At 66.6% G+C, this 20,913-nt stretch overlaps 2 protein-coding genes across 2 annotated transcripts; both read left to right on the top strand.

The window, feature by feature from the left end:
- Positions 1 to 797: 797 nt before the first annotated feature.
- CFAP45 (cilia and flagella associated protein 45) lies at positions 798 to 10,433 on the top strand. The gene is made up of 12 exons (XM_056109584.1): positions 798 to 941; positions 2,203 to 2,328; positions 2,859 to 2,989; positions 4,116 to 4,260; positions 5,709 to 5,879; positions 6,381 to 6,559; positions 7,446 to 7,575; positions 8,653 to 8,799; positions 9,509 to 9,622; positions 9,711 to 9,904; positions 10,040 to 10,264; positions 10,353 to 10,433. The coding sequence occupies exons 1-12, from the start codon at positions 798 to 800 to the stop codon at positions 10,423 to 10,425; spliced, it is 1,779 nt and encodes a 592-aa protein (XP_055965559.1). The 3' UTR covers positions 10,426 to 10,433.
- Positions 10,434 to 18,175: 7,742 nt separating this feature from the next.
- VSIG8 (V-set and immunoglobulin domain containing 8) lies at positions 18,176 to 20,569 on the top strand. Its single transcript, XM_056109582.1, has 6 exons — positions 18,176 to 18,409; positions 18,498 to 18,699; positions 18,780 to 19,001; positions 19,140 to 19,256; positions 19,375 to 19,582; positions 20,231 to 20,569. The coding sequence occupies exons 1-6, from the start codon at positions 18,176 to 18,178 to the stop codon at positions 20,493 to 20,495; spliced, it is 1,248 nt and encodes a 415-aa protein (XP_055965557.1). The 3' UTR covers positions 20,496 to 20,569.
- The last annotated feature ends 344 nt before the right edge of the window (positions 20,570 to 20,913 follow it).

The raw sequence follows: 20,913 nt of genomic DNA, 5'->3' as shown, positions 1-20,913 counted from the left end.
GCCGACCCAGGTTCGATTCCCAGCATCCCAGATGGTCCCCTGAGCACCATCAGGGGTAATTCCTGAGTGTAGAGCCAGGAGGAACCCCTGAGCATTGCCGGGTGTGACCCAAAAAGCAAAAAAAAAAAAGTAACAAAATAAGAGACTAACACCCAAGAATAGCTGTTATAAATACCAGGAGGTTCGAGGCTTCCATGGCTTCGGGGCCAGCCACATACTCTAGGGTTAAAGGCAGCTCAGATACAGAAGGGAGCACCAAATAAAGGGTGCTGGGAAGATCCGCCCAGGATGGGAGATGCATGCTGAAAGTAGGCTATAGACCGAACATGATTGCCACCCAGTGCCTCTTCTGCAAACCACAGCACCCAAAAGGAGAGAGAGAACAAAAGGGAGTGCCCTGCCACAGAGGCAGGGTGGGATGGGGGTTGGGGGGGGTGGGAGGGATACTGGGATTGGTGGGGGTGGAGAATGGGTACTCAATCATTGTATAACTGAAACCCAAGCACAGAAACTTGTAACTCTACAACTGTACCTGGTGGTGTTTCACTAAAAAAAAAAAAAAAAGGCAACAAAAGAACCCGGAAAAGCAACGTGAAGAGGGGGGGTGCTCAGGGCGGAGCCTAATAGAAGGCCTGGTAGGGGGCGGGGCCAGATCAGGGCGGGGCCAGATTGGAAGCCGAGCCGGATAAGGGCGGGGCCAGATAGGGGCGGAGTCATATGGGGCGGGGCCATATCAGGACGGGGCCAGATTGGGAGCCGAGCCGGATAGGGGCGGGGCCAGATAGGGGCGGAGCCAGATGGGGCGGGGCCAGATCCGGGCCGTGTCCGGATTGGAGGCGGCGTCAGAGCAGGGGGCGGGGCCGGCGCGGGCGGCGTGGCCCGCGGTCCAGGCGCGGCCCCGTTGCCGGGGTAACGCGACAACAGGCCGCAAGGCGGCGGCAGTGGGAGCAGAGTGAGGATCGAGCGGGTCTTGAGCCCGAGGCTGCTGCGTCCGAGATGGTGAGGGGCGCAGGGGGTGGGGTGTCCTTCCTGGTGGGGCCCGCGCAGACGTCAGGTGCGCCCGAGCGTGGGGGAGACCCCCGAAGGAGACGGAGTGCGGGGCGCGGTGGTCCTGAGCCCGGCGGGGTCCCCAGCAGAGCCCGGCGCGGGCTGCAGACCTCCGGCTGGGCCCAGCTCCGAACTCGCTTCTGGGGATCCAGTGCCGGGTCGAGCAGGGGCGAGGGCTGTTGGGAAGGGCAGCTCCGATGGGAGGTGGTGCTGTGCAGAGAGGGGTGGGGGTGGTGCAGTGCTGTGACACTGTGCACAGGTGGTACTGTGTGGGTGGTACTGTGCACAGGTAGTACTGTGCACAAGTGGTACTGTGCATAGGTGGTACTGTGCGGGAGGCACTGTGCACAGGTGGTATTGTGTGGATGGTACTGTGCATAGGTGATTCTGTATGGGTAGTACTGTGAAAGGTGATACTGTGCACAGGTGGTGCTGTGCGGGAGGCACTGTGCGAGGTGGTACTGTGCACAGGTGGTACTGTGCAAGTAGCATTATGCAGGAGGCACTGTGCACAGTTGGTATTGTGTGTGAGGCACTGTGAAGGTGATACTGTGTGTAGGTGGTGCTGTGTGGGAGGCACTGTGCAAGGTGGTACTGTGCACAGGTAGTGCTGTGAAGGTAGTACTGTGCACGGGTGGTACTGTGCAGGAGGCACTGATCATAGGTGGTACTGTGTGGGAGGCACTTTGCAAGGTGGTACTGTGCATAGGTGGTACTGTGCACAGGCGGTGCTGTGCAGGAGGTACTGTGCAAGGTAGTACTGAGCACAAGTGGTGCTGTATTTGTGGTACTGTGCACAGGTGATGCTGTGCGGGATGCACTGTGCGAGGTGGTACTGTGCACAGGTGGTACTGTGCACAGGTAGTGCTGTGAAGGTAGTACTGTGCATGGGTGGTGCTGTGCAGGAGGCACTGATCATAGGTGGTGCTGTGTGGGAGGCACTTTGCAAGGTGGCACTTTGCAAGGTGGTACTGAGCACAGGGGGTGCTGTGCAGGAGGTACTGTGCAGGAGGCACTGTGCACGGGGGTGCTGTGCAGGAGGTACTGTGCAAGGTGGTACTGAGCACAGGTGGTGCTGCACAGGGGTGCCGTGCGGGGCCCTCCTGCCTCCCGGCCCGTCCAGGGGCGACAGCAGTGCCGGCCCTTCCTCCCCAGCCGCAGAGCCCGCCCGGCGTCCTCAGCTCGGCCTCGACGGCGTCCAGCAGGTCCAAGACCAGGACTCGCTACCGCACCAAGGCCCAGAGCTCCGAGGTGGACGAGAGCCTCTTTGGGGGCGCCAAGGTGACCCCCGCCCTGCCCGCCCCGGCGTCCGTCCAGGGAGCTGCCCGTGGGGGTCTCAGTCCCCTCCCGGGGGGCCCTGGCGGTGGGTGGGGCGGGTCGGGGTCTCTAGCACCACTGGGCGAGGGGCCGGCGCGGGGGTGCACGTGAGCCTCGCGGGCAGCAGGGGGCGCGCACGAGCTGCGCCCACAGTGGCAGAGCTGGACTCCCGCGGTGGCCGTCCCTGCCCTGGGAGCCCAGAGGAGCGGCCTCCTCTCCTCCCCTCTCTCTCCCGGTCAGAAAATCCCTCCAAACACTGGTCGCGGTCAGGCTCTGCCCCCCGCAGCTTGGCGCTGGGCTGGGACCAGGTGTGGGTGCTTTGGGGAGGAGGCCTTCGTCCACCCAAGTGGACACATCTGGGTCCTGCCGGTCACACACAGGGCCCAGGAGTCCCTGTCTCCGGGTCCCCCTGCAGGGAACGTTCTCAGGGGGGCGTGGGCATGGCCCCGCTGCCCTGTGCTGGCCGTGAGGGACAGCTGTCCTGCTCCCCACAGCCCCTGGCCCAGAGTGACAGCCCCATGGTGATGCTGAGGGACAGGAGGACCATCCGGGACCCCCTCACCGCGCTGGGCCACAAGCCGGAGACCATCCGGCTCATCACGCGCGACCTCGTGCGGGAACTCATGTGAGTGTGGGCGGGCCCCGAGCTCATGCTGGTGGTCCCGTGCCTGGGTCGGAGTCCTCTGGAGAGATGCCCTGGGTGGCCACTGGCCTGGGTCACCTGGCGGGAGGGCCAGGTGCTGCCCAGGTGCTGCCAGAGTGGTGGCTGTGGGCTCCGGGACCCCCTACCTGGGCCCAGCACCCCCCTTCCTCCCCACTCCCGTTTTACGAGCCGGTTTCACTTCCTGCCTCAGCTGCGTCCCCCCCCCCCCCCCCCCCAGCAGTTACGGGCCCCACCCCAAGCTGCTTTCCTCCTGCCCCAAGAAAGCCGGACTCGGCTGTAATCATCATAATTAGCCGCAGGTTTGTGGGCTGCGTTGGGCCGGGCAGCTGGAAAGGGGCCTTGGACCTGTCTCGGAGGGGACGGCCGCTGTTGTGGAGATGTTAATTAATATTTAGGTTCAAAGCTTCCGTCGGGGTGTTGGGGGGGGGTTGCCGCTGTGCGCCCGGGTTCTCACAGCCTCCCTGCCCTGGGCCTGGCAGGCGTCTGTCCTCGTGTGTCATGCGGGCGCGTGGCCCCCTGCTCTGCCCCACCGGCACCCACAAGCCCAGTTGGCCTAGGACGAGTGGTGGGGCAGGGTCCCAGCCTGGCCACAGAACAGGGGTGGGAGGTGTCTCTGTCTCGTTCCTGGCAGGGGCGTCCTGAGTGGAAGAAGGACCCCCACAGAGGCACCGAAGGGAAAGTGGAAATTGAGGACAAGTCCCTGAAGTGCTCCCTTGTCTCAGGGGTCTGGAGCCCCGAGCCTCAGCCCAGCTGTGTGGCGCAGTGCTGAGGTTGGGGGCAGGCCGGGGGCCACTCCCAGCACGCCTCTGTGCCCCGGTCAGCTTGTGGGGTCACTCCCAGCACGCTCCTGTCCCCCTGTCCAGCACGGGGTCACTCCAACATGCCCCTGTCCCCTGTCCAGCCTGGGGTGACCCTCAGCGTGCCCCTGACCAGTCTGAGGTCATTCTTAGCACGACCCTGTCCCCCTGTCCAGCTCAGGTCACTCCAACACGCCCCTGTCCCCTGTCCAGCAGGGATCACTCTCAGCATGCCCCTGTCCCCCTGTCCAGCCCGGGGTCACTCTCAGCATGCTCCTGTCCCTGGCCAGCGTCCCCACCAAGGACCCCTCTGGCAAGTCCCTGATCATCAGCCCTGAGGAGTTCGAGCGCATCAAGGGGGCGTCCACCGTGCACACCAGGGAGGAGCGTGAAGCCCAGGAGCAGGCGCTGCAGAAGGAGAAGGACCAGATGCTGGTAGCCACTGGCCACAGAGGGTCACCCGCCCGGCCCACAGAGGGGTCTCCTGCCTGGCCCACAGAGGGGTCATCTCCCAGCCCCTAATAGGGTCACCCACCCGGGCCAGAGAGGGGTCACCTGCCCGGCCCCTAATAGGGTCACCTCCTGGCCCACAGAGGGGTCATCTCCCAGCCCATAGAGGGGTCTCCTGCCCGGCCCACAGAGGGGGTCACCTCCCAGCCCAAAGAGGGGTCTCCTGCCTGGCCCAGAGAGGGGCTTCTTGCCTGGTCCCTAACAGGGTCACCTGCCCAGCCCAGAGAGGGGTCTCCTGCCCGGTGCCTAATAGGGTCACCTGCCCGGCCCAGAGAGGGGTCACCTGCCCGGCCCCTAATAGGGTCACCTCCCGGCCCACAGAGGGGTCTCCTGCCTGGCCCAGAGAGGGGCTTCTTGCCTGGTCCCTAACAGGGTCACCTGCCCAGCCCAGAGAGGGGTCACCTGCCCCGCCCCTAATAGGGTCACCTCCCGGCCCACAGAGGGGTCTCCTGCCTGGCCCAGAGAGGGGCTTCTTGCCTGGTCCCTAACAGGGTCACCTGCCCAGCCCAGAGAGGGGTCACCTGCCCCGCCCCTAATAGGGTCACCTCCCGGCCTACAGAGGGGTCTCCTTGCCTGGCCCAGAGAGGGGGGTCACCTTCCGGCTCAGAGAGGGGTCTCCTGCCTGGCCCGCAGAGGGGTCACCTGCCCGGCCCCTAATAGGGTCACCTCCCGGCCCACAGAGGGGTCTCCTGCCTGGCCCAGAGAGGGGCCTCTTGCCTGGTCCCTAACAGGGTCACCTGCCCAGTCCAGAGAGGGGTCACCTGCCCGGCCCACAGAGGGGTCACCTCCCGGCCCCTAACAGGGTCACCCGCCCGGCCCACAGAGGGGTCTCCTGCCTGGCCCAGAGAGGGGCCTCTTGCCTGGTCCCTAACAGGGTCACCTGCCCAGTCCAGAGAGGGGTCACCTGCCCGGCCCACAGAGGGGTCACCTCCCGGCCCCTAACAGGGTCACCCGCCCGGCCCACAGAGGGGTCTCCTGCCTGGCCCAGAGAGGGGCCTCTTGCCTGGTCCCTAACAGGGTCACCTGCCCAGTCCAGAGAGGGGTCACCTGCCCGGCCCACAGAGGGGTCACCTCCCGGCCCCTAACAGGGTCACCCGCCTGGCCCACAGAGGGGTCTCCTGCCTGGCCCAGAGAGGGGCCTCTTGCCTGGTCCCTAACAGGGTCACCTGCCCAGTCCAGAGAGGGGTCACCTGCCCGGCCCACAGAGGGGTCACCTCCCGGCCCCTAACAGGGTCACCCGCCCGGCCCAGAGAGGGGTCTCCTGCCCGGCCTGCAGTGGGGCTACCCCAGCCCGGCGGCAGCAGGGCTGCTCGGGTCGGCTGACGGCTGCTCGGGGAGGCAGGGGCGAGGCTGAGCTCTCCCGCCCGGCCCAGGACGCAGCGACCACGCGGAAGAAGATCATGAAGCAGCGGGAGATGGTGTGGAGGAGCAGCAAGGCCCTGAGCACGCTGGAGGAGGAGGCCCAGGAGCGGGCCCAGGGCCTCCTCCGCCGGGCCGGGCAGCAGCGCCTGGAGCAGGAGGAGGAGCTCAGGCAGATGAACCAGGTGCCGCCTCCTCCGAGAAGGGGCAGGGCAGGGTGGGGTGGGGGGGGACAGGGGGCCGGGGGACAGGCTGGACAGGAGGGGGGATGGGCTGGAGGTGACAGGCAGGGCTGGCCTGGTGGGACAGTGCGGGCCAGCAAGGCGGGGTGACTTTGGCGAGGTCCTGACCTCTCTGGTGCTTCCCTGACCCATGGGGGGAGTAATAGGGGGGGTCCTGGCAGTGGCCGACGGGCTGTGATCAGACGGTGGCCCCAGCTCTTAGGCAGTGCCCGCTGGAGGCACCCGACCAGTGCCACCCCCCACCTCTGCCCAGCCGGGCTGCGCCCACCCCACGGCACCCGCCCTCTTGGGGCGCCTCAGAGCGGGGTCCCCCGGGGCCTGTGGGCCAGGGTCTCCCCGGAAGTGGGGGTCAGGGGAGGCGAGCACAGGTCGGTGCGGGGTAGAGGGAGAGGGGTCCCAGCACGCTCCTGAGACCCCCCGCCCCCAGCGAGCCTGTGCCCCCAGATCATCCTCAACGCCAAGTGCCACGCCATCCGCGACGCCCAGATCCTGGAGAAGCAGCAGATCCAGAGGGAGCTGGAGGCCGAGGAGCGGAGGCTGGACCAGATGATGGAGGCCGAGCGCCAGAAGTCGGCGCAGCGCCAGGAGGACCTTGAGCGGCGGCGCCAAGAGGAGAGGCTCCGGTACCGCCCGACCCCCGCCGCCCTGCGGGCCCCCGGAGTCCCCCGCACAGGGATTGCTTCCGGGGGTCGCCCTGCCGGTGCCCAGGCACTGTGTGGCCGGAAGCTGGACTCAGCCGGTCTCAGCCTTGCAGTCTGCCCCAACTTCCCCAGGGTCCTGGGGTCCCTGTGTCCCGGGGTCCCTGTGTCCTGGGGGTCTCTGTGTCCTGGGGGTCTCTGTGTCCTGGTGTCCCCATGTCCTAGGGTTCCCGTGCCCTGGGGTCCTCGTGTTCCGGGGTCCCTGTGTCCCAGGATCCCTGTGTCCCGGGGTCCCTGTGTCTTGGGGTCCCTGTGTCCTGGGGGTCTCTGCATCCTGGGGTCCTTGTGTCCCGGGGTCCCTGTGTCCCAGGATCCCTGTGTCCTGGGGTCCCTGTGTCCTGGGGGTCTCTGTGTCCTGGGCGTCTCTGTGTCCCGAGGGTCTCTATGTCCTGGGGTTCCCATGTCCTGGGGTCCTTGTTTCCCAGGGTCCCTGTGTCCTGGGGTCCCTGTGTCTTGGGGGTCCCTGTGTCCTGGGGTCCCTGTGTCCTGGGGGTCCCTGTGTCTTGGGGTCCCTGTGTCCTGGGGGTCTCTGCATCCTGGGGTCCTTGTGTCCCGGGGTCCCTGTGTCCCAGGATCCCTGTGTCCTGGGGTCCCTGTGTCCTGGGGGTCTCTGTGTCCTGGGGTCCCTGTGCTGGGCCTTAGCCCCAGGCAGCAGAGAGTGGGGCCCGCAGAGCCATGCCCAAGGCAGCAGGGAGGGGACCGGACCGGCCCCCCCCCCAAGATGGGAGCAGCATGTGTGTGACGTGGGCGAGGGTGAGACGGGGCCAGGCCCTGACCCTGCGGCGGTCACTAAGGCTGGTCCCCTGCCCAGGGGCCAGCGGCACATCCTGGAGCAGATTGAGCAGCGGCAGGAGGAGCGGTCACTGCTGGGCGAGCGGCAGGAGCAGGAGAAGGAGCAGCTGCTGGCCCACATGGACAAGCTGCTGGCCGAGGACCTCAAGGTGACACGGGGTGACACGCCCCCGACAGAGCCACACACACGCTCAGACACACAGGCACATGGATATACAGGCACACGCATACACGTGCAGGGACACACAGACACACACACGCACACACAGTGACATACAAACACAGGCACATGCACACAGGGACACACAGACACAGACACACACACACGTGCAGGGACACATAGATAGACATGCACATACACACACAGGGACACACAGACAGACACATGCACACGCACACAAACATAGAGACATACGGACATAGGCACACACAAAAAGACACAGGTGCACATAGAAACATACAGGCACAGGCACACACACACAGACACAGAGGCGCACACAGACATACACAGACAATTGACAGTTGTCAACACAGACATACATGCATACACGCACAAGCACACAGACACATGTGTAGATGTGCAAAAGGACATGGACACAGATGCAGACACATAGACATGCACAGACACACACGACACAGATACACAGGCACATGCACACACACGCAGAGACACATAGACACAGACACACGCACAGACACAGATTCAGACACACACACATGCACAGAGTGTGCACACACACAGACACATATACACACACGCACACACACAGAGACCGGCACAGGAACATGCACACACGCACACAAGCGCAGAGACACACAGACACATGCACAGACACACAGGCGCACACACAGACATGCACAGACACAGACACACGCATAGACACACACATAGACTCACATGTACAGATGCACATATACACAGATGCACAGACAGACGCACAGACACATGCACAAGCTCACACCCAGACACACAGATTCATTATCCCACACAGACACACGCACAGACACATGGATACACACAGATACACACAGATACACACACGTGCACAGAGATACACACAGAGACACGCGCATACACACACAGAGACAGACCCAGGCACATGCACACATGCTCAGAGAGACACACACACAGACACAGGTGCACACACAGACACACACATGTACAGACACACAGACACACAACAGACACACACGTGCAAGACACACACGCACATCCCCGCCCGCAGGACCTGGAGCTCAGGCGGCAGCAGAAGCTGCAGCTGCAGGCCGAGATCCGGCACGTCAACGAGGAGACACAGCGGCAGAAGGCGCAGCTGCGGGAGCAGGAGAAGCTGGCCGACGAGATGGTCATGGAGTTCACGCAGAAGAAGCTGGTGCGGGGCTGGCTGGCGGGCAAGCGGGGGCTGCGGGGGTCCCGGTGAGCCGGGCTGGGGGGCTGCGGGGGTCCTGGCGGGCTGGGCTGACATGGGGACTGTGGGGGTCCTGGAGGACCGGGCTGGGCTGGAGGAGCTGTGGGGTCCTGGCAGACTGGGGTGGGGGGCTGCGGGGGTCCTGTAGGGCCGGGCTGGTGGGCAGGGGGCTGCATAGGTCTTGGTGGGCTGGGCTGGTGGGTGGGGGGTCCTGGTGGGGGTTGCAGGGGTCCTGGAGGACTGGGCTGGGCTGGAGGGGCTGCGGGGTCCTGGCAGGCCTGGGGGGGCCACGGGGGTCCTGGAGGGCCGGGCTGGTGGGTGGGGGGTCCTGGCGGGCCGGCTGGTGGGCAGGGGGCTGCATGGGTCCTGGTGGTCTGGGCTGGTAGGTGGGGGGTCCTGGTGGGGGTTGCAGGGGTCCTGGAGGACCGGGCTGGGCTGGAGGGGCTGCGGGGTCCTGGCAGGCTGGGGTGGGGGGCTGCGGGGGTCCTGGAGGGCCGGGCTGGTGGGCAGGGGGCTGCATGGGTCCTGGTGGTCTGGGCTGGTAGGTGGGGGGGTCCTGGTGAGGGTTGCAGGGGTCCTGGAGGACCAGGCTGGGCTGGAGGGGCTGCAGGGTCCTGGCGGGCCAGGCTGGGGGTCCGAGGTCCCAGCCCGGCGGCCGTGGCCCTCCCCGCAGGCCCGGGAAGCGGAGCTGGAGAAGGAACAGCAGCGGATCCGCAGGGAGAAGGAGAAGGAGATCGCGCGCCTGCGAGCCCTGCAGGAGAAGGCCCAGGACTACCGGGCGGAGCAGGTGCGCCCTTTGCCCGCGGTCCGGGCGGCCCCGGGGACGGACGCGGCTGGGACGGGCCCCTCACGTCGCTCCCGTCCCCGCTCCCCAGGACGCCCTGCGGGCCAAGCGCAACCAGGAGGTGGCGGATCGCGAGTGGCGGCGGCGGGAGAAGGAGAAGGCGCAGAGGAGGCTGGAGGCGGAGGCCCAGCTGCGCCAGACCCGGCTGGACCAGATGGCGTCCAAGGAGCGCGCGCGGGCCGTGCAGGTGCACCGGGACCGGGCCGAGTTCCAGAGGATCCTCAGGTGGGCCGGGCCCGGGCGGGTCGGGGGTGTCGGGGCCGGCACGTGGGGGCCCTGCTCGGCCGAGCCCGGCCGTGCTGCCCGCCCCGGGGCCTGGCCGGCCGGCGCTGACCGGTGGTCCCTCCCCGGCCCCGGCAGGATGCAGCGGGAGCAGATGGAGCAGGAGCGTCAGGAGGAGGAAAGGCGGGCCGCCACGCGCCGCCAGCACGCCGACGAGATCCGCAGCCAGGTGCGGGAGCAGCAGCGCCGGCAGGTGCAGGCCCGGGTGGACACCTTCGAGGAGGGCCGGCGGCTGCAGGAGGAGGCCCAGCGCCGAAGCCAGCACATCGCCGACATCAAGCGGCAGAAGCTGCAGGAGCTGAGGTGCGGGCTCAGGGCGCCCGGGGTGGGGGGGCTCAGCGGGAGGGGAGAGCCCCCAGCATGGGCCCTGACCTGCCCCGTGTCCCCCCAGGGCCACGGGCCTCCCGGAGAAGTACTGCGTGGAGGCCGAGCGCAAGGCCAACATCCTGGCCGCCCCGTCCTGAGCGTGCCCGGCGGCCCCCCGTGCGACATTAAACCCTGGTTCCCCCTCAGAGCGGCTGTGTCCTTTTTTTGCTTGTTTTTTGGGGGGGGTCACACTCGGTGATGGACAGGGCTGAGTCCTGGCTCTGCACTCGGGAATCACTCCTGGCGGTGCTCGGGGGACCCTATGGGATGCTGGGACTCGAACCCGGGTCAGCTGCGTGCAAGGCCAGCACCCTCCCCACTGTGCCATGGCTCTGGCCCCGCGGCTGTGTCCTTGCTGTGGTGTGTGGGGGGCCAGGGGCCGGCGCTGGAGGCAGCTCCTGGCCCTCCATAACCCCCGCCCCGCGCGCCCGAGTCTGTCCTGCTGACTTCAGAGGCACCGTGGGGGCCGGGGGGGGGGTCACGCCTCTGACTCAGCCCACCCGGGAGCTGTTTGAACTGAGCGCCTTTCAACTGCAGGCAGGGCTGCGTCCTCATCCCGCCTCCCCTCCCAGACCCCAGTCCAGCTCCTCCCCACCCCCCACCGCCCCCCAGAGCCCCAGAGTTGCCTCCCGGTGTGGGGTTCACCTTACCACAGCCCCCAGAACTTTGCAGAAGCCCAGACACCCCTCGGGCAGGGCTGGCCGTCCTCCCCCCCACCCCGTTGAGCCCACATTGCCTTCGAGCAGGGAGGACCCCTCGGGGGCCTGCTGGGGAGGGGGCTTCCCGCCCGCCCCCACCCCCGAGAATGCCAGCTTCCTCCCTCGCGTCAGCGCTGTTGACTCGCCAGGTTACAAGGGCCCCGGGCAAGAGTCGCCTTGCCAGCAGAGAGAGTGGGCAAGCCGCTTCCCCGCTCCGAGCTCCCAGCTTCCTGCTGGCCACCCTCCAGCCTGGGCAGAGGCGGGGTCAGCCAGCGGGGCCCTTCTGCCAACAGCCCTGGCCAGGGGATGGGGCCTCCCACGTGGCTGAGTCTCCCAAGTCTGCCGGGCAGTGGGGCAGCGTGCGGAGCCCGTGAGACGTGGGCTGCAGTGCCCGTCTCCTCAGGGACCTTGGGATGCAGGGCCAGGCCTGGACAGACGCGACTTGCAGGATTGGGGGCCTGGTCTGGTCAGCTGGGGGCCGGAGGGGCATGGGGCCTTCCCTGGGGAGTCCCCAAACTTCAGGTGGGGGTTCTGGGTAGCATGAAGGGTAGAAGAGAGGGTGGTGGCAGGTGCAGCGTGCCCAGGACTGACGGGGTCCTCAGCAGCACCCTTTCCCGCCTGGCCTGGAGGTCCCAGGACCTTCGCACCTGCCGCAGATGGCATGACTCAGGGCCCCCCATGCAGCCTGACTCAGTGGGCTGAGGGGTGTCCTCCAGCACCCCAGAAGACTCGGTCAGAGCGGGCGTTAATTGCTGTCAGTAAAAGCACTTTGATCGGCTCCCGATGAAAGGGGCCAGTTCAAAGACAGCAGACAGGACTCTGGTGGCTCAGGTGACAGGGGACGCTGGAGTCCCGACGAGAAGTCTGGGCACAAGCCAAGCCCGGGGGGGGACTGTCCCCTCTGCAGTGCCAGGGGTTGCCCTCCCTGGCAGCGGATGGGCTGGCACTGAGCTGGAGTGGGCAGGGTGCGGGAGGGGAAGTGGCCCTGGGAGGGACGTCCCCAGCTGCTGCGGGGTGGGACGCAGGGTTCCCTGCCAGGCCGCGCCACCGCCAACGCCCCTTTGTTAAGAACCAAGCGGTGACTCCTCTTTGGAAGGACCCAAGCGAGGGACAGCCCAGGTGCACCCAGACACTCTGGGAAGTCCAGCCCCGGCCGCCCAGAAGGGCTGCTCATGGCCGGAGCCTGGCGCCGAGTCTCCCGGCCACCTGCCCGCGCGCCCTCTGCTCCCGTGGGGCCTCAGGGGTGCCGCTTGGCAGCGGGAGAGGAGGTGGAGGGAGGAGGCAGGGAAATCGGGAATCCCTCCACCTCTGCTCATCCTTTTGTCCCATCTCCAGTCCCACCCACCTGTCACCACTTCCCGGCTGCTTCCCAGCAACTGGAAACAAACAGCTGGGCCGGGCGGGTGGGGCGGGCGGGGCCGGGCTTAGTGGAGGCAACGAAGCCCAGCAGCCCCAGACCCGCAGCTCCTGCCTGGCCACTGCGCCCAGCAGCACCCAAGGGAGAGTCGACTTCTGCTAAGGCAGGGTCAGAGTCCTGGGGATTAATGGACACGGTCTCCAGGGGCTGGAGCGATGGCACAGCGGGGAGGGCGTTGGCCTTGCACGCGGCCGACCCGGGTTCGATCCCCGGCATCCCCTAGGGTCCCCCGAGCACCACCAGGAGTGATTTCTGAGTGCAGAGCCAGGAGTCAGCCCTGAGCATCGCCGGGTGTGACACCCCCCCCCAAAAAAAAAGAAAAATCCGAGAGCCAAGGGGAGTCCCCAGCCCGTCTCTGCCGTCTCGGTGCAGACACCGTTGAGTTCTGCCTCTGCCCTCGTCTTGAAGACTGGGAGGGGCTGGAGCAATACCACAGCGGATAGGCATTTGCCTTGCACGCAGCTGACCCGGGTTCGATTCCCAGCATCCCATAGGGTCCCCTGAGCACTGCCAGGAATAACTCCTGAGTGCAGAGCCAGGAGGAACCCCTGTGCATCGCCGGGTGTGACCCAAAAAGCAAAAAAAACAAAAGTACATGGTCTCTACCACATGCATGCAGGTAAATGCACACACATGCCACATGCGTGCCCACACATGTACATAATTCACACACATGCATGCATGTGAGCACACCCACACATGCCAGGCGTGTGCACACGTGAGCATGCATGGGTGCACACACCATGCTCGTGTCCATACACACATGTACACACCCAGGAGGGCCCGTGGAGCTCCCTGACCCTGCAGGATGGCCCCCCACTTCCTGGCTCTGCTCCTCCTGGCTGGACCCCGTCATGCACATATGCAGGTGAGCGGGCATGGGTATCCGTCACCTGTGTACTCCCGTGGCGGGGGTGGGGGGTGTCTGTGCACGTGCAAGCAGTGTGCAAGGGGTGTGTGTGTGCGTGTGTCTGCACGAAGCTGTGTGTGAGTGTGTGCGTGCGCTGGTCTGCCCCAGGTCCGTGAGAGCTGCAGGAGAGGCTTGTGGGGAAGTGGGTGCAGCTGTGCCTGTCTCTGGGGCGGAGCTACCCTCGTCCTTGTCTCCCTCCCACCCTCCAGATCTGCTCCCGTCACTCAAGCCTGGCTTGGATGTTCAGTTTCTAAAGCCAGCAGCTGTGGGGGCCGGAGTGACAGCACAGCGGGTAGGGCATTTGCCTTGCACGCGGCCGACCCGGGTTCAATTCCCAGCATGGTCCCCTGAGCACCGCCAGGAGTGATTCCTGAGTGCAGAGCCAGGAGTGACCCCTGAGCATTGCTAGGTGTGACCCAAAAAGAAAAAAAAAACAGGAGGAACCCCTGAGCATCACTGGGTGTGACCCAAAAAAGAAAAAAAAAAAGCCAGCAGCTGTGTCTGAGACATTTTCTACGAGGCGTCTCCCCGGAAAAATCAGAAAATCCCAAACCTTTGGGAGCCTGGTTTGGGTCCCAGACCCCAGCCTGGTCCCTCGCACCCCGGCACATGAGAGGGGCCCCGTGGAGGCCCAGAGCCTGCCCGTTCCCTGTCCTCTGGGGCACTCTGCAGCCCAGCACCCGCCTGGATTCTCAGGCCTTTATGCATCTGGAGAAGGAAGTGGGTGGGGAGTGTGGGAGGGGAGAGGGGCTGGGAGGAGTTGGCCGCAGGCACCCACCCACGTTGCACCCCACCCCCGGGCCCTGCAGAACTGGGGGGAGCCAGGCGGGGAGGCTGTGGCCCCTTCCGGGGTCCCCAGGGCAGGGAGGCAGAGTTGAGGTCCCAGGGGGTCTCCAGGAGGCCGATGAGGCCATTGCAGGCTTTGGGGCTTCAGTCCAAGGGAGCTCCTTGGCCCTGCACCCCAACTGCCCTTCCCCAGGTCCCCTGGAGGGCCAGTCCCGAGGGAGGCCCCGTCCTCCTCTGGCTGAGGCCGTGCCAGGACCGGGCCAGGGGCCAAGCAGGCAGTAGAGCTGGATTTGGGGGTGAATTAGCTTCTGCCCCTCAGGCAGGGCTGTGTACTGGAAAGGCTCCCCCAAACCTGGGGCCAGCTGTCCCCAGAGGGTGGACTCTGCGAGCAGGGTCTCTGTACTGGCCTGGGTCACAGCAGCCGGCCCACGTTCCCCCCGGCCGTGTGTGCCCACAGCCCACCTCTTTCCCAGACCCCCCAGATCATGTCCCCCAATGAACCCCAGCTCCTCACACTGCCCACGAGCTTCCCATGCAGAGACCCCACAGAAGGCCCCGCTTCTGTCTTGGGGGCCACACCTGGCAATGCTCAGCGCTCACCCCGGCTGTGCACGCAGGAGTCGATGGTGCTCGGGGGACCACATGGCGTCGGTCCAACCCGGTCGGTCCCTGCAAGGCCAGCGCCCACCCTGCTGAGCCATGGCTCCGGCCCAGGGTCCCCACATTCCTGCGATGTCCCCTTGCCCCTGCCCCGACCTCAGACGCCGCTGTCCCACCTGAGTAGCCCTGGGACCACCCTCTCCTGCAGCCTCTCCCATCCCGCGTCAGCTGACCCCGGCCAGAGACCCTCCTTGCCCAGGGCCGTTCCCCAAGGTCAGCCCTGCTTCCCCGTCCATAAAGTGGAGTAATGATCCCTGCTCCCCGGAGTGCGCGGATACCCATAAACCCCACGCCAACACGGAAGGGGCTGCCGCCACCGCTCCCCGAGGGCACCTGTTATTGAGGGGTGTGCAGGGCCCAGGACGCACGACGCCTCTGCCGCTTCCTCGTCGCTGAGTTCCGGGGAGGGGGCAGCCTCCCGCACGCCCTGACCCCTGCCTACGGACCCCCAGCCGGCCCCCACCCAATGGTGCAGCTGAGCCCCCCGGTGACTGCCCTGGTTTGGACAAAGACTCCAAGTGGCCCCCCTGGAGCCCCAGGGATGGCTGGCCTCCTGGCAGAGTCGCCGTCTGGCCACCTGACTGCTTGCCTGGCTCTCACTCAGGCCTGGCCTGGACTTGGGCTGGGTGCGAGGTGAGGGACACCTGTCACACTCACTCCCAGGGACCCCTCCCCTTGCCTTGGGTGTGTGTGGGGCACGCCTCAGGGCAGAGATGAAGACCCCGGCCTTCAGCTCAGGGGTCTCCGCCGGCACAGATGCCTGGGGTCGGGGGTGCGCCTGGTCCTTCCCTCCTGTGGCCCTGAAGACTGACTGTGGGGTCCCTGGGCTGGGCGGGGGTCCGGGTGCACGGGGGTCAGTGCTGCCCACGTCCTCTTTCCTTTCCCTTCGTCCCGGCCGGGCCGGGGGGCTTGCAGACAGGCTCAGTGGGCCAGTGAGTCGCGGCCAGGCCAGCAGGAGGAAGAAGAGTTTAACAGGTGCCTAATTACTAGTCCCACTGGCCGCGCTGCGCCCCTCTGGACAGGGAAGAGCTTGGGTGCGGGCTGGGTAATGCCTGGGTTGGTCGCCCTGTCACCCCGCTAATTAGTGCTCCGGGGACTCCTCCCCAAGGCGGGGACCAGGCCCCCCCTCCCGTAGAAATAACTCCGGCCGTTCCCGGGCCGGGCACTCAGTACACCTTCCTGCCACCCCGGGCAGTGTTTGGCTCTCACCCCTCCACCGTCCATGCCCCACACCACCGGCCCCCAGCCCAGCGCCGAGAGCCCAGCCATGGCAGAGCGAGGAGCCTTCTACCTTCTGCTGGTGTGCCTGAGTCCAGGTAGGGCGGCCCGCCATGTGCCTCCGGGCAGGCGGGCAGGCGGGCGGGCGGGCGGGCGTCGAGCCAGCGACCCAGCTGGGGTTCTGCCGGAGAGAGCGTGCTGGGGGGCTCGTGGCGTGTCCATGCAGGCGAAGCCGTGTTCGCTGTTCTGGGTGCCGGAGCAGGAGGAGGGGTTTCGGCAGGGGCCGGGCGTGGGCTTGGCAAGCAGAGAGTGGTAGGGACGTGGAGCCCACGGGTGTGCCGTTGGGTGGGTGCTGGGAGTCAGCGTGCAGGATCAACTGTGCTTCTGGCAGGTGCCCAGGAGGCGGCTGGGGGCTGGGACCCTCCCGGCGGGGGCGGTGGGCGTGCATCCCTCCCAGGGGCTTCTGAGCTGAAGGGGTGCCACCCTGGGCACCCTGGCGGAGCGAGCGGCTGTCGGGAGTGGGGGTGACATTGAGTCCCGGGGATGAGCCGAGGCTGGGCACCTGGGAGGAGGCTGAGGGAGAGGCCGGGCAAGGCAAGGTAACCCGGCCACCACCTCTCTGCGCTGGGCGGAGCTGCCTGCGGCCCGGGTTCCAAGAGAAGCAGCCTCCTCTGTCGGATCCGTATCTCCTGATCTTTATCTCTGGAGCCGGCTGTTCCCAGCCGCAGGCTGCGGGCTGCATCCCGCATCCCGTTATTTACAGCTGCAGCCTCCCGGGGGGCACCGTGGGGCAGGTCCGGGCTGGCGCGGGGCACACGCTTCCCCTGTGCAGGTCGTCTGCCTGCGCGTTCCCGGGCCGGGTGCTTAGGTGTGTGTGTGTGTGTGTGTGTGTGTGTGTGTGTGTGTGTGTGTGTGTGCAGGGGTACGTATGTGCCGCCAGGTCTGGGAGACTGTGGGCGCACGTCTGTGTGTGGGGGGGGGAGGTGCGCTCGCAGGCTGGAGGGCGCTGGAGTGCCGTGAGGGCAGAGGAACCCGGGCACGCAGAGGGTGAGGGCTCAGGAGGTACGAGGGGGGACGAGCGGGCAGGGCCCAAAGGGCTCACGGCCTCGAGAGAGATGCAGAGACGGACGGATGCTGGGGAGCCCGGCGCACCTCCTGCTAGGCTCCAGGCCGACCGGTTGGGGCACGCGCTGGCCCGAGATCCGGGCGGGTGGCACAGGGCCTGGGGCTGACTCAGAGGGGCCAGGGCTGCGGCGGGAGGGGCCACGCGGCAGTGCTTGCTGGTGTGGGCAAGGACGCGGAGCACACAGTGTCCCACACACGCACTGATGCAGACGGACGGCGCTGCCACACACACCCTGGCAGGCCTGTGTCCACATGCACACACAGGCACGCACCCACGCCCACACGCACACACTCACATACGCACAATGCCCATTCACATGACCATTCAGGCACACACCCACGGACCCATCCCCAAAGTCAACATCTACACATACACTCACCTCTGCACACTCCTGTGTACACAGGCACACAGCCACAAAAATACACACAGTAAGACATACACCTTCCCACAGACACAGTCATATACACCCCCCATACACACAGTAACACATATACACAGTCATATATACACATCCACATCCACAGTGGTATATACACACACCATATACACAGTAATATACACACCCATACACATATACAGTAATATACACACACCCATACACACAGTAATATATACACTCATACACAGTCATATACAGCCATACAATATACACAGTCATATACACAGTGTAATTGATACACTCCCACATATACACAGTCATACACTTTATACACAGCAATATAGTTTCACAGTCTTTTAAACACATATATATACACACACCCATACACAACCATATAGACACAGTCACAGACACCTCCACATATACACAATCATATACACACACCTACTGACACACCAACACAGACAACCACACATAGTCATATATATACAGGTACTGACACGCCAACACGATCACACAGTCATATCCATGCACCTGCTCACACACCAGTACAACACACTCACACAGATCCATGCACCCACTCCTGTACTCAGTCACTCACGTGACGTACATGCAGACACGCATGCACACAGCCCCCCGGGATCCGGCGCACACATGCACCCGGGTCCCCTGCTGAGCCCCACCTGTGTGTGCGCTGTCCCACCTTCCTCAGCACTGCTGTCTGCTGTGAGAATCAACGGGGATGGCCAGGAGGTCCTGTACCTGGCGGAGGGGGACAACGTGAGGCTGGGCTGCCCCTACATCCTGGACCCTGAGGACTACGGCCCCAACGGGCTGGACATCGAGTGGATGCAGCTCAACTCGGACCCAGCGCACCGGGAGAATGTGGTGAGTGTGGGCCAGGGGTGCGCCATCGCTGGCTGCGTCTCCCCTCGCCCTCCCGGCTCGGCGGCTCAGCCTCCCTCTCTCCACACAGTTCCTGAGTTACCAGGACAAGAGGATCAACCACGGCAACCTGCCACACCTGCAGCAGAGGGTCCGCTTCGCCGCCTCGGACCCCAGCCAGTACGACGCCTCCATCAACCTCATGAACCTGCAGGTGTCCGACACGGCCACTTACGAGTGCCGGGTCAAGAAGACCACCATGGCGTCGCGGAAGGTCATCGTCACCGTGCAAGGTAGGGGGGCTCCCCGGGCACCCCTCCCCGGGCGCCTGGGGGCCGCCTCGTGCCGGGCTCACTCTCGCGCTTCCCCGCAGCGCGGCCCGCCGTGCCCATGTGCTGGGCTGAGGGCCACATGTCGCAAGGCAACGACGTGGTGCTGAAGTGCTTCGCCAACGGGGGCACCCAGCCGCTGTCCTACCGCTGGGCCAAGATCAGCGGGCACACGCACCCGTACCGCGCCGGCTCCTACCACTCCCAGCACAGCTTCCACTCGGAGCTCTCCTACCAGGAGTCTTTCCACGGCGGCATGAGCTCAGGTGAGCTGCGGGGGGCTTGTCTGGACCAGTGCGGCAGCCAGGGCGCCGGTTCCAGGGAGGGAGCGAGCAAACCCTCCTGGGCGCGCGCCGGGGGAGCGGGACGGGTCGCAGCGCGCGCTGACACGCCCACCCTCGCAGGAATGAACGGGGACCTCCTGCTGAAAGGCGTGACCAGCGAGGACAACGGGCTGTACCAGTGCACCGTGGCCAACCACGTGGGCTACAGCGTGTGCGTGGTGGAGGTGAAGGTGTCAGGTAGGTGGGCCGGCTGCGCGCGGGGAGGGAGCCCCGAGCCGCCGCGCCGCGCCGCCGCGCCTCGGGGCGCTCGGCTGACGCGCCCCTCTCCCCTCCGTCTCTCCCCTCCCCCCTGCAGATTCCCGCCGCATCGGCATGATCGTCGGCGCCGTGCTGGGCTCGCTCCTCATGCTCGCCTGCCTCATGATGGGCATCTGGGGGCTGGTTTGCTGCTGCTGCAACGGCGGCGGCGTCGGCGGCGGCGCCCGCGGGGCCTTCGGCTACGGCGGCGGGGTCGGCGGCGGGGTCGGCGGCGGGGCCTGCGGCGACCTGGCTAGCGAGATCAGGTAAAACCTGATGCATGCAGCATGCGAGGGCCGGGGGGCCGGCGCCCCGCCCTCCTCCTCACCCCCGCCCGCCCGCCACCTGCAGCCGCGGAGCGCCGGCCGGGACCGCAGCACGCTCGCCTGCGCCACGCACGGCCCCTGCCCCGCACGCCCGCGGCCCCCAGCTAGATTGTACGCTCCTGGAGGGCAGGGCGCGTCCTCCCGTCTCGTGTCCGCGCCGGCCGCACTCCGGACGTGCTAGCTGACCAGCGTCCACGTAGCGTAGAGCCAGTCACTTACCTTAGAGGCGAACTAGGAATAGACGTAGAACAGGTCTAGCGGTGCTAACGACTGCCCGGGAGGGGGGGACAGGACCGGACGGAGGCCGGGCAGGAGGAGGTGAGAGGCGCAGAGAGAGAGAGAGAGAGGAGAGAGAGAGGAGAGAGAGAGGAGGGCGAGGGCCGCGCAGCGAGGGTCCGTCCAGGACCGCGCCGGGACACGCGCCGAGGCGTGCGGGCCGCGCGGGACCAGCCGGCTCGAGGATGCCCGCGCGCCGCTCGCCGGCGGCGGGGCAGGTGGGGCGCGGGCCCGGTTGCCGGGACCCGCTGTGCCCAGGCCGTGCCACGCGCGCCGCGGGAGCCCGCTCACCCGCGCCTGTTGTTTCCACAGAGAGGACGACGTGGCGCCCGGGTGCAAGGCCAGCGGGCGCGGCAGCCGCGTGTCCCAGCTCCTGGGGTACCCGACGCAGAACGTCCGCCGCTCGCGGCGCCGCCACTACGCGCCCCCGCCCTGCGGCGGCCCCGAGGACGTGGCGCTCGCGCCCCGCACCGCCGCCTGCGAAGCGGGCCCGGCTCCGGTCTACGTCAAGGTCCAGAGCGCCGAGCCCGAGTGCGCGCAGGCGCAGCTGCCCCACAAGGACGGGCTCCTGGTGTGAGCGCGCCGGCCCCGGCCGCGCCGCCGCGGGGACACGCGCCCGGGACGGACGCGCGCCGCGACGGGGACACGCGCTCGGGACGACGGACGTGCGCTCCGGCGGCACGCGCGCTCGGGAACGGACGTGCGCTCCGGCGGGGACGTGCGCGCTCGGGAACGGACGTGCGCTCCGGCGGGACACGCGCGCTCGGGAACGGACGTGCGCTCCGGCGGGACACGCGCGCTCGGGAACGGACGTGCGCTCCGGCGGGGACACGCGCGCTCGGGACGACGGCCGTGCGCTCCGGCGGGGACACGCGCGCTCGGGAACGGACGTGCGCTCCGGCGGGGACACGCGCGCTCGGACGCGACGCGCGCTCGGGAGGGGCGCGCGCTCCGGCGGGGCACTCGCGCCCCGTCGCCGAGTGTGGGCGCGGCTC

The sequence above is a fragment of the Sorex fumeus genome, unplaced genomic scaffold (assembly GCF_029834395.1).
Source record: "Sorex fumeus unplaced genomic scaffold, SorFum_2.1 ptg000316l, whole genome shotgun sequence".
In the NCBI taxonomy this organism is placed as follows: domain Eukaryota; kingdom Metazoa; phylum Chordata; class Mammalia; order Eulipotyphla; family Soricidae; genus Sorex; species Sorex fumeus.
Note: the sequence above shows the minus strand (reverse complement) of the source record. Positions and strands in the feature narration are given on the sequence as shown.

Excerpts from the sequence above, each read along its gene's own strand:
- CFAP45 (XM_056109584.1), top strand. The coding sequence starts at position 798 with ATGGGGCGGGGCCAGATCCGGGCCGTGTCCGGATTGGAGGCGGCGTCA. Across the intron at positions 942-2,202 it reads CAGGCCGCAAGGCGGCGGCA|CCGCAGAGCCCGCCCGGCGT; the intron begins GTGGGAGCAGAG and ends CTTCCTCCCCAG. Across the intron at positions 9,623-9,710 it reads AGGACTACCGGGCGGAGCAG|GACGCCCTGCGGGCCAAGCG; the intron begins GTGCGCCCTTTG and ends CCCGCTCCCCAG.
- VSIG8 (XM_056109582.1), top strand. The coding sequence starts at position 18,176 with ATGCACCCGGGTCCCCTGCTGAGCCCCACCTGTGTGTGCGCTGTCCCA. Across the intron at positions 18,700-18,779 it reads GGTCATCGTCACCGTGCAAG|CGCGGCCCGCCGTGCCCATG; the intron begins GTAGGGGGGCTC and ends GCTTCCCCGCAG. Across the intron at positions 19,002-19,139 it reads CCACGGCGGCATGAGCTCAG|GAATGAACGGGGACCTCCTG; the intron begins GTGAGCTGCGGG and ends CCACCCTCGCAG.